This window comes from Mercenaria mercenaria, chromosome 14 (assembly GCF_021730395.1).
Source record: "Mercenaria mercenaria strain notata chromosome 14, MADL_Memer_1, whole genome shotgun sequence".
NCBI classification, from domain to species: domain Eukaryota; kingdom Metazoa; phylum Mollusca; class Bivalvia; order Venerida; family Veneridae; genus Mercenaria; species Mercenaria mercenaria.
The window spans coordinates 67,582,726-67,597,211 of record NC_069374.1 but is presented as its reverse complement, the minus strand read 5'-3'; the positions used below and the strand labels follow the sequence as shown (position 1 = coordinate 67,597,211).

Sequence of the window (14,486 nt, the reverse complement as noted above, 5' to 3'; positions counted from 1 at the left end):
GCAATTTTGCACAGAACATGTTAAAAAAACCTAATAAAATTGGAGATTATGATCAATTTTAATACTTTTTAATAAAAAAAATAGTATTGCTAGAAGTCGTTGAAGTAGAAGTAGTAGTAGAACAGTGGTAGTTTTAGCAATTATACTAGTGGTAGTTGTCTTAGTAGCATTTCTTGTAATAGAAGAAAAAATAATATTAGATGACAAAGTTTCAGTAGTAATATTAGTAGCAGAAGTATATAGCAGTAGTAGGCGTATTAGAAATATGAGTGGTGGTGACAGATATAGAAGTAGAAGCAGTAGTAGTATTGACAGTAGTAGCTGTAGCGGTAGAGTTGGTGTTGGTAGAAGTAATATAAGTAAAAGTATTAGAATAAATAATAGTAGTAGTAGTATTGGTAGTAGTAGTTATATTAGGAGAAACAGTAGACATACAAGTACAGATAGCAGTGGTAAAAGAAGTAGTTGTAGTAATAGTAGTAGCGGCAAGAGAAACAGTAGTAGTAACAGTAGTAGTAGTAGTTGTTGTTGTTGTTGTTGTTGTTGTTGTAATAATTATTCTTTTTGTAGTAAAAGTATGAAGAGGAGGAGAAGTAGTAGAAATTGGGGTAGTACCAGTAGTAGAAGAAGTTGTTGTTGTTGTTGTTGCTGCTGCTGCTGCTGCTGCTGCTGCAGTTGTTCTTGTTGTTGTAGTAGTAATAGTTGTTGTTGTTGTTGTTGTTGTTGAAGTAATAGTAGTAGTAGTTGTTGTTCTTGTTGTTGTTGTTGTTGTTGTAGTAGCAGTAGAAGTAATACTACTGCTAGAAATTGAAGTAACAGTAGTAGCTGTAGCAGCAGAAGCAATAGTGGTAAACGTAGTAGTAGTAACAGTAGAAGTACGGTATAAGAAGACATAATTGAAAGAAATAGAATGAGATATAGTAATAGTAGTAATAATAATTGTAGTAGAAGCAGGATTAGAAGTTGCTGTTGCAGTAGTTGTTGTAGAAGTATATGCTGGAATAGTGGTAGTAGAAAAAGATGTAGAACATGACGTAGTAGTAGTGGTGGAGGTAGTAGTATTATTCTTAGTACTACTAGTAGTAGTAGTGGTTGTACTAGTAGCAGGAGTAGCAGCAGTAGCAGTAGCAGTAGCAGTAACAGAAGCAGTAGCAGTAGTAGTAGTAGTAGCAGCAGCAATAGTAGTAGTAGTAATAGTAGTAGTAGTAGTAGTAGTAGCAAATATCCGTCGTATTTTTATATTTGCTCTTAGATTAGCGATATGAATTTGTTTAAAACAAACATAACTGACAAATATATCATAACGTGTTTCAGTTGAAGAAGTAATTAAAAGCTCGAACGACTGTCCGGAACATTGGTTTGAAAATGCTGTTCAAAGCGGTAAGCCTCGATGATATCAAATTATGCTATGAAGCAACTTTTAAATATTTGCGGTGAGATCACAATTGATACATTATATCGTGCATATTTTTAACTTGAAATGTGTGCACTGTGTATTTTTTTTCACTACCCGCAACAGAGACTGCAATGTAGCCAAATGACCCCTTGTTATAGCATAATTAAGAGATCGGACAAATGGCACTTTGTCTTATATTTTTTAAATATAGCCATTACAAAAACAGAAAAGCAGTAGAGGAGTTTGTGTTGCTGTCGTATAACTTTGAATTATCGTGGATTATTAGGCGAGTTTGAAATCTGTTTCTAATATATTCAATAAAGCCGGAAGTCTCTTCAAATGGACATGTGCAATTTAGGTGTTGTATTTTTGTATTTCAGATTTTCAGTATTTCTGCTGTTGTGTTCTTCCACTGCGAAGCCTTCATGCTTGGTACTAGATGCCAAGCACCGTGCACATGTTCAACGGATGGATATACAATGTACATATATTGCAACGCTGAAGGTCTTAATACAACACCACACTTTTTGAAGGAAAACAATCACTTTTTACAATTATCTGTCCAGTTGTATTGGAACCATTTGACAACGATTCCAAATTATGCTTTCAAGAACCTTAGTGCCCTTAACGCTACATCTGTGGAAATAGCAGTCGGTTACAACAAGATATCAACCATCGATAAATATGCTTTTTATGGCATTGAAAATGTTACCACAAAACTCGAGCTACAAAATAACAGTTTAACTAGAATACCGATGGCCGTATATAACCTTTCTGCTCTCAAAACCTTGTACATACAGGGAAATCCTCTAAATTCCCTTGGTGCACTAAGTCAATCAGAAATCAGTAACACCCTTCAGACATTGAAGATTGATTTAAAAGAATTTACATCTTGGCCAAATGAGCTAGGATCATTACATACCTTGAAGTCCTTTACTGTTTCCAATTTACACTTTACACATCTTGATTCCGATGCATTTCGAGGCTTTGAACATTCACTCACAACCCTTGACATGCAGTATGCGGCTAAGTTTGAAAAGATTCCAACCGCTGTATGTCAATTGTCAAATTTACAAAGACTGTTTTTACGATATTTCACTAAACTAAACGAAAACAGCACTTCAATTTTCGACCACTGTACAAAGAAATTAAACAAAGTCAAAGTTTTATTTATGCGGGACAGTAAACTCACAACATTTCCTGATGTATTTCATATTTTCCCTTCCTTAAATATCATAAACCTTGGTGGAAATTCTCTTAGAATTATTGAATCGGCAATAATTCCGACAAATAACTTCTCATCGTATATAAATATATATCTTCAAAGCAATAAATTCACAAGCATCCCTAATGCATTAAACAAGTTGAAAGGTCTTACAGCTCTTGACTTGTCATACAATGATATTTCTTCTGTTGAAGATCATGATCTAAACGGGTTGGTCCATCTTGAAAGACTTATTCTAAGTAACAATCCTATCAAATACATCTCGACTCATGCCTTTCGAAATAACAATGCACTCACAACATTAGATCTGCGTAGAACAAGCCTTAAAAGCGTCCCTGCAGCAGTAGTGTTTTTGCCAAATTTGTCTTCTCTTGATTTAAGGACAACAGATCCTATTCCATGCACATGTGAAATGTCATATCTAAAAGGTTGGAATGCAACAGCTGTTCGGACATTTTATGGACAATGTGCTTACCCTGGGGTTAAAATTCAGAGTTTCGTTATGTCCTCCTTACAACAATGTCCTTAAGGCAGAATGAATAGAAAAAAATGCTTTTCAAGTTCAATGTTTTATGCAAGAAAAAAAATCGCAATAACTGCTGTGAATGAAATCAGTTGTATTTTTCAAAGGAGTAAACGTGGAGGTTTTATCATTTTCATTTGATATTATTAACATAGTTTTAATTAAAATGAAACTGATACGCAAATGAGCCCTGTCATGAGAAAACGAACATAGCGGCTTTGCGACAAACATAGATGCACAGGCTGGTCTGGATCAATGCTGGTCGCAAAGCCACTATGTTGGTTTTCCTATGGCACGGCTCAAATGCATTTAGTGATTCGTCTATGATTCGTCTATGATTTTTTTAAACTAAAACTTTTCAATGTTATGACTAAAGTTTTGTTTTGCTTTAACATTCTTTACCAATTGACTGCAATATTGTTCAAATACACTTAAAGATTAACAACCGTTTTGTAAATATTAACTACTTCATGTTCTGTTGTTTATGATTATCGAATATCTGACTTTTTATTACTATAAAACTATTGTTTTATCTCCGGAACTTTTGTGGAATAAGGAATCCAAGAAAATATATAGAAGAAAGATCAATCCTCTTTTCCAGCAAGTTTTATTTTATTATACTCCTTTATAAGAAAGTTGGCAGAATGATGTTTGCCTGCTTTTAAAAGGATCTTTTGAGGGTTCCTCTTGTTGGCCTCGGATCTTGACCAATTCAAACGCAAAATTTCACATAAATTTACATAATACTGAGATGTTGATACAGCTTAACAGTTGCTAAAACAGCAAACATTTGATCACTTCCTTTGAAAGTAAGGGAAGTGTTAAGTGGCTTCATACCCAGCTACAGAAGTCAGAATATTGAGACTTCTTAGTGTGATTACAAAAATATAGCAAAGTAGTGCTTTTTCTAAAAGATTACATTCCTGACCACGGGAATATTAAGAAATATTCAAAATGTGAAATATTTTATGCCAAAAAGTAATATAGACCAAAGGTCAAAAACAAAGTATTTTACAAATAATAAATGTAAAATAAAATATTAGAAATTTACACAAAAATCACAGCATAACACTATAAAACACCTCCATTACATAGAATAAGTGCGAATTTCATCGAGTGAACATCACATGCTATAAATATATCCATGTTGGATTTGTGATCTACATGTACCATATATCAATGTTGCTTCAAATAAATTCACTAGAATGTATGTAGTATGTTTCTGTTTTGTTTAGTGTATTCATATCGTGATCTGTCCGATTCTTTTACGAAATATTTATACATGAAATGTAATATATATGGACGGATATGGGCCAGATGTGTACAACTTGTCCAGTAACATAATTTTGTAACTGTTCCCTGTTACGTTTTAGCCAAAGTATAATAAGTGTACAAGTTATTGTCAGCATGCGTGTGTATCGTTATTGGATGTATCATGTACTTACTAAGAAAGCTCCTGAATTCTTTATTAGTACCTAATTATTCCCAGAAATGTCTAACATTGTCAGCGATGAATGCTTAATACGAATTTTCTGTCAAATTACCCCTTATTTAGGAGGAATATCTGATATCTCAAATGAATTTAAGATATCATTGATTAAGACGTAAGGATACTTCTGATATCCATAAACATCATTGATAGTATTATTACATGAATTTTAGATATCTTCATTCATATCCAGAAAATAACGACTATTTTTGGATATCTTACAATCGATCTTGTGAAATCATTAAAGAAGAACAAAATGGTACATTGTCAATAGAAAAGTTGTGTATAAATTTGATATTCATAAATCTAGATTAGAACATCATAAAATCAAATATTTTGAGATATCCTTAAAGAATATCATAAATGGGTTAAGGATATAAGGATATAAAATATAATCGTGCACACCGAACTTTTACGAATAACTTAAGAACTCCACATAATACAATTTCCCTTGTTTTGTGTTAAGCTGTTTTCCATCTTTTTCCGTCTTTTATAATACATAGCTCTGTTGTCCGTAAATAGTGTCACTAATGCGGCTTGTAGATTATTTTTCTGTTGTTCATACATATGCAAACCTTACTTAACAGCCTAATGCACCTTTGAATAAAGCCTCCGGTACTTAGATATGTGTATTTAAGGCAATGGTTACACATGCACCATAGCAAATGATTTAAACTTTAAAATTCCAAGGAAAGATATTCCGTATCAAGAATTTTGAAAACAACTTTTCATCGAAACCATGGTCAACGGTTAGAGAATAATCTAACTAAAAATGAGCGCACAAACTTATATGTATCGTTCAGAAAATTTATCTCTGCTTTTCGAATATTACTGCTATCAGATTTTGCATAATGCCCGCATGAATAAAAAAACTGATGAAAGGGTTTTTCGATAATGTAGCTAATCAAAATGGTCGAATTAATAATTGTTTGCATTAAATGAATTTAAGTATCGGATTTAATGAATATTCAGACATGGCTCGATTTGATTACCAGTTTAACAAAGGTCAAGCTTTGTATATTCTGCGATAAAAATGGTTGATGCGCGGACCGGCAGGAGAGCATTATGACGTCAAATCGACACATGATGTCCGATTCATTACTTCTTGAATAAGGAAAGTCCGGCATATTTCTTATCAAACTATTTCAGCGAGAATTTAAGAATGAAAACAATCACGACCTTGTTATTTATCGTCTATAAACCACTGTTCAGAGTTCAAATGCTTGGATATTTATGCCTTCGTCGAGTTCAGTTCCTACGCATCTGAACTCGGAACTCTGAATCGTGATAATTCAGGCAACAAACCACTACCACTCGAAGGCCTTGATAATTTGATAAATAGTATTTGTTAATAAAAAAAGTTGCATACAAGACTTTGCTATAAATGGATGTCGTGTTTTTAATTTTACAACTTCAAAATAATATTGCATGTTAAACAGAAATAAATCACCCCTTAGCTGTATCGGGTAACTCATGGAACGCTGCGTAATATAAATATCGTTTACAATCACTTAATCATAAACAACTTCTTAACACAAAATCAGTCAGGCGCTGTGAAAGACGACTCAACAATTAACCATCTGTCTTATATGCTATGCTCTTGATAAAAGAAAAGAAGTTTGGGCTGTGTTTTGTGACCTATCCAAAGCGACTGACAGGGTTTGGCCCCGCGATCTTTCTACAGTTTGTTCCTTCTTGACACTATTAGTTCCATTACTGCAATAGTTTTCATCTTACCATTATCTAGGCGCCAGTGGATCCAATATAGAACTTTCTCATCTTATTGGTCTTATGTCTCGGCTCGCGTTCCTGAAAGGCTCCATCATAAGTCCATACCAAATTGATTTGTCGTTCGTCGGAACTAGAAAAAGAAAAATATCACCCGCCCTCACGTACATAAAAATCGCCGAAAAATGTTTTTTTCTGTTTACGCGGTCCGGAATGATAACGGTAAACAGGTTTTATCGCTGTTTTAATGCGTCAAAGTGATATTGATCGGAATCCATGCGTTCGTAATCACTTGTTCGTAATACATGTAGCTGATGACACAAACTCAAAAAGTCAGGAATTATGGCGTTGTTCATGATTTGTTTTAAATCTGGAGTGTCTGTGTTAGTGCCACACATGGCCTTCGATATGCCGGTAGGTGAAGTAGGCACGTTCTACGATTGTTCAAATTATACAGTGAAAAGAACAAAGCCCGACTTGTAAGACGTGCACGGCCACAGGGATTCAAATTGAAAATATTTGGATTAAACATAGAAATATTGTTCAGATAAAGTTTTCAAACCATTTGTTATCAGTGTGTTTAGGTAAATATTTTAGATCTAGAGCCAAAGCCAGTGCATTCTTGAAAAAAAGTTTGTTCACAGATCCTGACTGATCTATCACATTAATTTTCTCGGGCCCAAATCGTTTTTGAATCTTTAGTACGGCAATCAGATATTCTATCAAAATGCATATATTCATTTTCAAAAAATGTTTAGCTTTTCAAATAAGTTGTGTAGATTTGAAAAAATAATTTCTGTCGTATTGTAACCTCAATTTTCCCTGTTTGTATATTAATTGGCTGTGAATTGATTGAAAGAAAGAATCTGAAAAAACCGACCTTCCCAACTAAAAATTTCTTGGTCAATCAAAGCAGTTCTTTAAATCATGATTTGTAGAGAAGGTTCATTATTGAGTTACCATTGTGTTCTTGTGGATCGGTCGAAAGTTTTAGCTTTCAAAAACTATCTACGATTACACCAGCGGATCCTCATCGATATTCCATACCTGTAGGCGCTTAATAACCACTTGTTTGGTAACGAGCACCCATCACCTAAAGAAATCACCCTGTTCGTCAAAGTTGAAACTTCATCTTGTCAGCAAAGTGCGTTGATACGTATCTACCAAGTGCAGTTTATCTATTACTAGGCATTTATTGTCACTTCAAATCTCACCATCATATAAGATTTCAAATTCGTATTTTATCTGCATACGTTATACGACCATGTTGTTAATATATAATTATATTTGTGCAAACATTTCCTAATGGGGAAGAATTTAAATTGGTTTTTGTAAACTTGTTTTCTAAGCCATTTATAGACAAAAAACATGTATATTGTTATATGTGCAGTTTTCGAAATAAATACTGTTTTTACTAACCAAGCGGAAAATGTCCAGGTAATTGACCTGATACCTAAACATGTTTTAAACATATTTTGAAATACAATTTAGAAATCGGAACTCTAAACACATTCTATCTCATTTTCATCGGAGTAGCATAATAGTAACGCATTTCCTATAACATATAAAGTCATATTGTTGTTGTGGTTTAGGAAAACACAAAGATGAAATTTTACTCATCTGGTTCTCTTTTCTCGGTAATGGTTAAACAACAACTTAGATTTAGCGCGTATGCCCTCTGGGTCTTTTCTGACCGTATACGAATACCTTATTCAAAGTATTATTGTACTGTAAACAATATTTGTCGATGATAAGCAACAGGAATATGCAGCATCTATTTTTCATTTTTATGAAACAGAAAATGGAAAATTCACAGATATTGCACAAGAAACCTTCAACATTGTTTTATACTTGCATACCAGACTGGGATTTCTGGTGATGTAACTGGTGCCGGAAAACCCCATCTTACACCCCGGGGTGTAATGACTCTCGTGCTGTAAATGACGTATAACGAACTACATTTGTATAATAGTTTAATTTTTACGTAAAACAGGATAAATGTCAAATACCCTGACAACTCTTTGTTCCTTATAACATATTTTTCGATTCAAAAGCGTTATTTTACGAGGAAAGCATAACGTTTCACTGCAGATCTTAAAACAAAACCGGAACTATTACGTTGTTTTTGTCTTTGTAACGTCATGACGTACTTCTTGTTTACGGACGTAAAGTTCCCGCGCTTTGTTAATACGCTACTTTAAGAAAAAGTCCTACAAGGAATCTTTTTCTTTAAATTTATTTTCACTATTATTTGTTGAATACGGCATGCAAGGAAAAGATACAATCACTGTTGGTAGGTGCAAATGGAAATATCCGGCTCTCGGGTAACTGTTTAAGCGGTAACTTGACAGAGTCTAATTACCACCAAAAGCAGTTACCCTTGAGCCGGATATACCCATCTGCACCTGCCACTAGTGACAGAATCTTATATTCTGGGCTAAGCGATTCTGTAAATCTTTCCCCAGTTACATAAAAACAATAGAGAAGTGTATATCCCATTCTTCAATCATACAAATTTATTTATTTAGATGTACATAGATATTTGTTAATAATATCACACAAATTAAAATATGTTAAAAGTATGTTATTTTATATATAATGATACTGCATAGAATCGACCAGACCTGCCCTGAGAAACAGTATTAACTGGCTATAATATACAACATGATATACGTAATGAGAGAATGCATTTGGTACAATCACAGATGAACGAACATCAAGGGCAAAAGAATGAAATTAATGAAATCAAAATTACACTATTCCTAGGCGTGTGAATGAGTAAGAGGTGCGGAACTATTTCCTTAGTACCCGGTTACAATCAACTCTCCGATATGGTCCAGTATAAGCAGACGAAACCATAACGTTGGCGATGCATATTCATTTCCACCATGTTAAGCGTATAATGTATGTATAACAATGAAAAAATGATTAAAAATAAATGATAGGTATTGGTAAAACCGTAACAAGAATGATGCCTTTCTCCATTATTTCAAAAGTATTGCCTTCTGCAAAATATTTATGTGTTATGTAAAAATTATGTGTCAAGAAGCTTGAACCTCTCGTCATTTTGACGGTACCCACATTTTAAAGATTTTTAAAGACAAAATATTCGCCTAAAACATGCGGACGAGTCGCTTTAATTAACAAATCGAAATCAACTAAAGAATTTCTGCTCTTAATAATATATTGTTAACAGTAAGTGTTTACTTATCTATTTGCAGAACTTGTGTCTGCGTTTCTTGTTTCCATATCACAATCGTCTCCCTGATATGGTTCAGTACATGCCTAGTAAGCCATTACTCGGGCGATTTAATTCTGCTTTTGAACTCCGTGGATCAATTGAGCCAATGGTCCCTGTGCATATATAGCTACATCCTCGCCACCATGTGTCTCCCACGGCGCTGGAACTCCGCTTGGAAAGGCAAACTCTTTTGCCGTCTGTAATGTAACGTAACATTCTGATAAAATCCAGCCATAGTTTACAGCAAGAAAATGGCTTTACTGAGTCCATCTGTCAATCACTTCAAGCTCAAGGTCATAGACACACAGGTACACAACACTCAACACCAAAATAAGAATTTCCATACAAGGTTTGGTGTATGTATATGATGCATTTATAGTTATAACCCAATGAATAATGTACAGTGCAAATATGCTAGATAAAGAACGCATGAATGCTCAGTAAATTATCTGACCTTATGAAATATCTAACTTGAAACAGATTTTACATGAAGATCTATATAAATTCAAAAATAATCATTGGTGAAGAAATCGTGTCTTCAAAGTACACGCATTTAATATAGTGTTCAGTTACATAAATGATGTCAGGGTGAGATTTTACAAATAGGCAATATTTTTCACTACCTTGTAGTTCTTTGATTATACATATTAACACAATTACAGCATGTGGTGAGTACTGACAAAACAGATTAATAAAAAAACTATTCCCACTATGCCTACGATGTAAACAGTGGATTCCTTCTTTTACGAGGAAAATACTCAAAAGTATCCCTATTCGTACGTTTTTGTCTATGCTTTTATGGGGAAACTACGGTAGTTCTTGAAAAAAAACTGATCTTACATATACGTTTAGATTGATGGAACACCGTTCACGACACAGTGTAACAATGGAAGTCTATTGGAAAACAATTTGTGGCCTTTAACGTTATGAAAATAGATATTTTGTCATAATATTGTCAAAACTGGTGAAGAAAAAGAGCGAGTTAAAACAGCATTTTTTTATTATTGTAGAACTCTAAAATTCTAGTGACCTAGTCCACAAATATATTTAAACAATTACAAGGATTCTAAAACAAATTAAAAGAGCCGTGTTTCCAGTCCTGCAAATTCTACAAATAAAGGAAAGTTCACCCGGTATTGAATGTTATACAAAACATGTTCATTTCAAAACATTGCAAAATACAAACTGAAAGTGAAACCAAAACAAAGTTAACGAAAGAATACATTTGAAAAAGAACTTCGATATTTTCTAAAACATAGAACGTTGACAATCGACGCACACGTAATATTAGACAGAAATGCCTATTTTCAAAGAAGCTTACCTTTGTATAAAGCATCAAACACTTTTTATGAACTAATAGTGGCAATTAACCAAAGACTTTGCCCCATTTCAAATATGCACGTATACATCTTTGAAATCTTATTGTATCATCTTACAAATCCAGAATTTGGCTTTATGTGTCGCCGTATGAACACATCCGCGGATGCCTCTAAATTGTTTAGTTCTGCTCAACCTGGGGTTAGAGGGCGTGGACAGTAGCATGCATTTTCACCACCGTCCATGAACAGGCTCAATCAAACCGAACGTGCAACATTTTCGTTTTTTCTCGTGTTGAACGACCTGTGAATTTTCCTTTCAAAAAACAAATTCAAAATTTTATAGGAAATAGTTGCTGCCAAAGTTTTATATAGAAAGTCAGATATAATGATTTTAATGTCCAGAATGAATCTAAGTTTGTTCCATGGAAAATATCAAAATCGTTTTTTTTTTTTTTTTTTTTTTTTTTTTTTGACGTTGAGTTAAAACTTAATCACAAACACATTTTGGAAATGGAAAGAAACTTATGTTTTTCGTGGTGAATGATATTTGACCATTATATTTAAAGGAAAATCAAGACAAAATTGTTTAAGAACGATTGTCTACAAAGATTATTCTGTTATGCTTAGACTTCAGTTGTGCAAGACGTGTAATCTTTCTTGCTCTGGCTGAAAATAGGAAGACACGAATGTTTAAAATAATGCAAATATGTCAGGACTCTGTTGTTCAGGAACAACGTTTTCATATCCACGGACACATAGCAAACAGAAGGATCTCCATAGCGTGTCATTCTGAAAACAGTGTTACAAATTATTGCACTTGATTGACAAATGAAAGTTTTAAAGCTCAAAACAGTTTTGAGGACTAACTAACAAAATAGATTCCGTCGACGATATTTACTATGCTTTTTACAAATATTTCGTTGAATATTACGTTCTAAAAAATATGCAACACTAAAACACTAAAAATTTTAAAAAACTTTCGACAGACGGAAGAATAAAATGTTTTTGACAGATGAATTTGTAAGGGGAAATAGTTGTCTACGAGGGATGCTTCCCAAAGAAGAGAAATCGGAAAGTAAATTGCAATTAGTTAAAATTGCAAATGAATTCATTGTTTAGAAATTTGAACTGAAATGCACGATAACGCAATTGAAATAAAAATAATTGAGTATACTGTTTAAGAATACTCGATTCAGTTCAGTCAGTATGCAATGATATGACTCTGGTAGCTTATCTATTGCAGCTCTGGTCTCTTAGCTCAGTAGGTAGAGCGTTGATCCTCGGGCGGGGCGTATGTTCTCCGTGACTATTTGATAAACGAAAATGTGTTTGAAATCATTAGTCCTCATCTCTGATTCATGTTGGGAAGTTGGCAGTTACTTCCAGAGAACAGGTTTGTACTGGTACAGAATCCAGGAACACTGGTTACGTTAACTGCCCGCCGTTACATGACTGAAATATTGTTGAAAAATGGCGTTAAACTCAAAACAAACAAACTGGTATCTCAATCTTTCTGAAATAAAAAATATCACTATCCTTTAAGTGCGAGCATGGCGGCATACATATATATATCTGTCGTAGGCAAAAGTGGAATCTAGACAGATCCGGAATTGGTCTAGACCAAACTAGAATTCTACTTTGGTAAAGACCGATTCCGGATCTGCCTAGACCAAACTAGAATTCTAGTTTGGCTAGACCGATTCCGTATCTGACTTGGACAAACTGGAATTTTCTTGTTTAAGAATTAATGTATTAATAGACGCTAGTTTTCACCTCACAGGGGCACCAATGGTGATGTATAGTTTGTATTTTTGTTTCTTTTGGGCAAATTATATAATTCATTTTATCCTAATAGATGGAAAACAGACCATATTGTTCAGTTTTAGATTTTAAAAAAAATATATTATTACTAGTATGGCATTTTATTGATAAAATACTTTTACCAATAACCAATATTAAACATTCACTTCAGCATTAAATACAGAAGATTAAAATGAAAGGCATACCTTTATAATTGTTACTATTAAACAGTTTATCAGCCAGCCGACTTAGCTCAGTAGGTAGAGCGTTGGTCGTGAGTTCGATCCTCGGGCAGGGCGTATGTTCTCCGTGACTATTTTATAAACGACATTGTGTCTGAAATCATTAGTCCTCCACCTCTGATTCATGTGAGGAAGTTAGCAGTTACTTGCGGAGAACAGGTTTGTACTGGTACAGAATCCAGAAACATTGGTTAGGTTAACTGCCCGCCGTTATTGTCCGTAAGTATTGACCTGGCACTCATGAATATTCCGTATATCTCCGTAAATTAATTTTCGGTTTCCGAACATAAATAGCGATATATACATTATATACATATAATTTTTAAGTGATATACTGTCGCATGTGCAGGTAGCTGTGCGGACAAAGCGTTTAGCTGCCAATATAAGGATTGTGGGTTCGAGTCCTATGTCTGATCATATCTTTTTTCCCAAATTGTATATTCAAACGTACCACTTATTTGATCAAACATTTATAGGTTATTAGCTAAAGATAATAACCTTTTTATAACATACGCATCTACACGTATAAATATAATGTAAATATCATAAATTTGTCCAATAGCCTGAATAGGATTGAGAATACTGAACTTAAGAAAAAACGAGAGGGCCAAGATGGCCCTAGGTCTCTCACCTGAGAAACACACCATAACGGTGTACACATGTTTGACCTAGTGATTTCATGGAAACAAATATTTTGGCCAATTTTCATTAAGATTGGACAAAAAATGTGGTATCTTGAGTTTAAACAAGTATTTTCTTAGATATGACCTAGTGACCTAGCTTCTGAACCCAGATGAACCATATTCGAACTTGACCTAGATTTAATCAAGGCAAGCATTAAGACAAAATTTCATGAAGATCAATTGAAAAATATAGCCTCTATCTCATACACAAGGTTTGTCTCTGATTTGACCTAGTGACCTAGTTTTTGACCTCAGATGACCCATATTCAAATTTGATCTAGACTTTATCAAGGCAACTATTTCGACCAAATTTCATGAAGATCAATTGAAAAATACAGCTTCTATCGCATACACAAGGTTTTTCTCTGAAATGTCCTAATGACCTAGTTTTTGATCCCAGATAACCTATATTCGAACATGACATAGATTTTATCAAGGCAATCATTCTGACCAAATTTTATTAAGATCAATTGAAAAATACAGTCTCTATCGCATACACAAGATTTTTCTATAATTTGACCTAGTGACCTAGTTTTTGACCTCACATGACCCATATTCAAATTCGACCTAGACTTTATCAAGACAATTACTCCAACCAAATTTCGTGAAGATCAATTGAAAAATACATCCTCTATCGCATACACAAAGTTTTTCTTTGATATGACCAAGAGACCTAGTTTTTGACTCTATAAGACCCATTTTCAAACTTGCCTAGATTTCATCAAGGTAATTATTTTGACCAAAATTCATGAAGATCAATTGAAAATACAGCCTCTATCGCATACACAAGGTTTTTCTTTGATTTGACCTAGTGACCTAGTTTTTGACCCCAGATGACCC

The 14,486-nt window shown here is 33.9% G+C and overlaps 1 protein-coding gene across 1 annotated transcript; it reads left to right on the top strand.

The window, feature by feature from the left end:
• The first annotated feature begins 265 nt into the window (after positions 1-265).
• On the top strand, positions 266-3,253 carry LOC123526971 (leucine-rich repeat-containing protein 40-like). The gene is made up of 3 exons (XM_053522686.1): positions 266-518; positions 946-1,052; positions 1,777-3,253. The coding sequence occupies exons 1-3, from the start codon at positions 266-268 to the stop codon at positions 3,148-3,150; spliced, it is 1,734 nt and encodes a 577-aa protein (XP_053378661.1). The 3' UTR covers positions 3,151-3,253.
• The last annotated feature ends 11,233 nt before the right edge of the window (positions 3,254-14,486 follow it).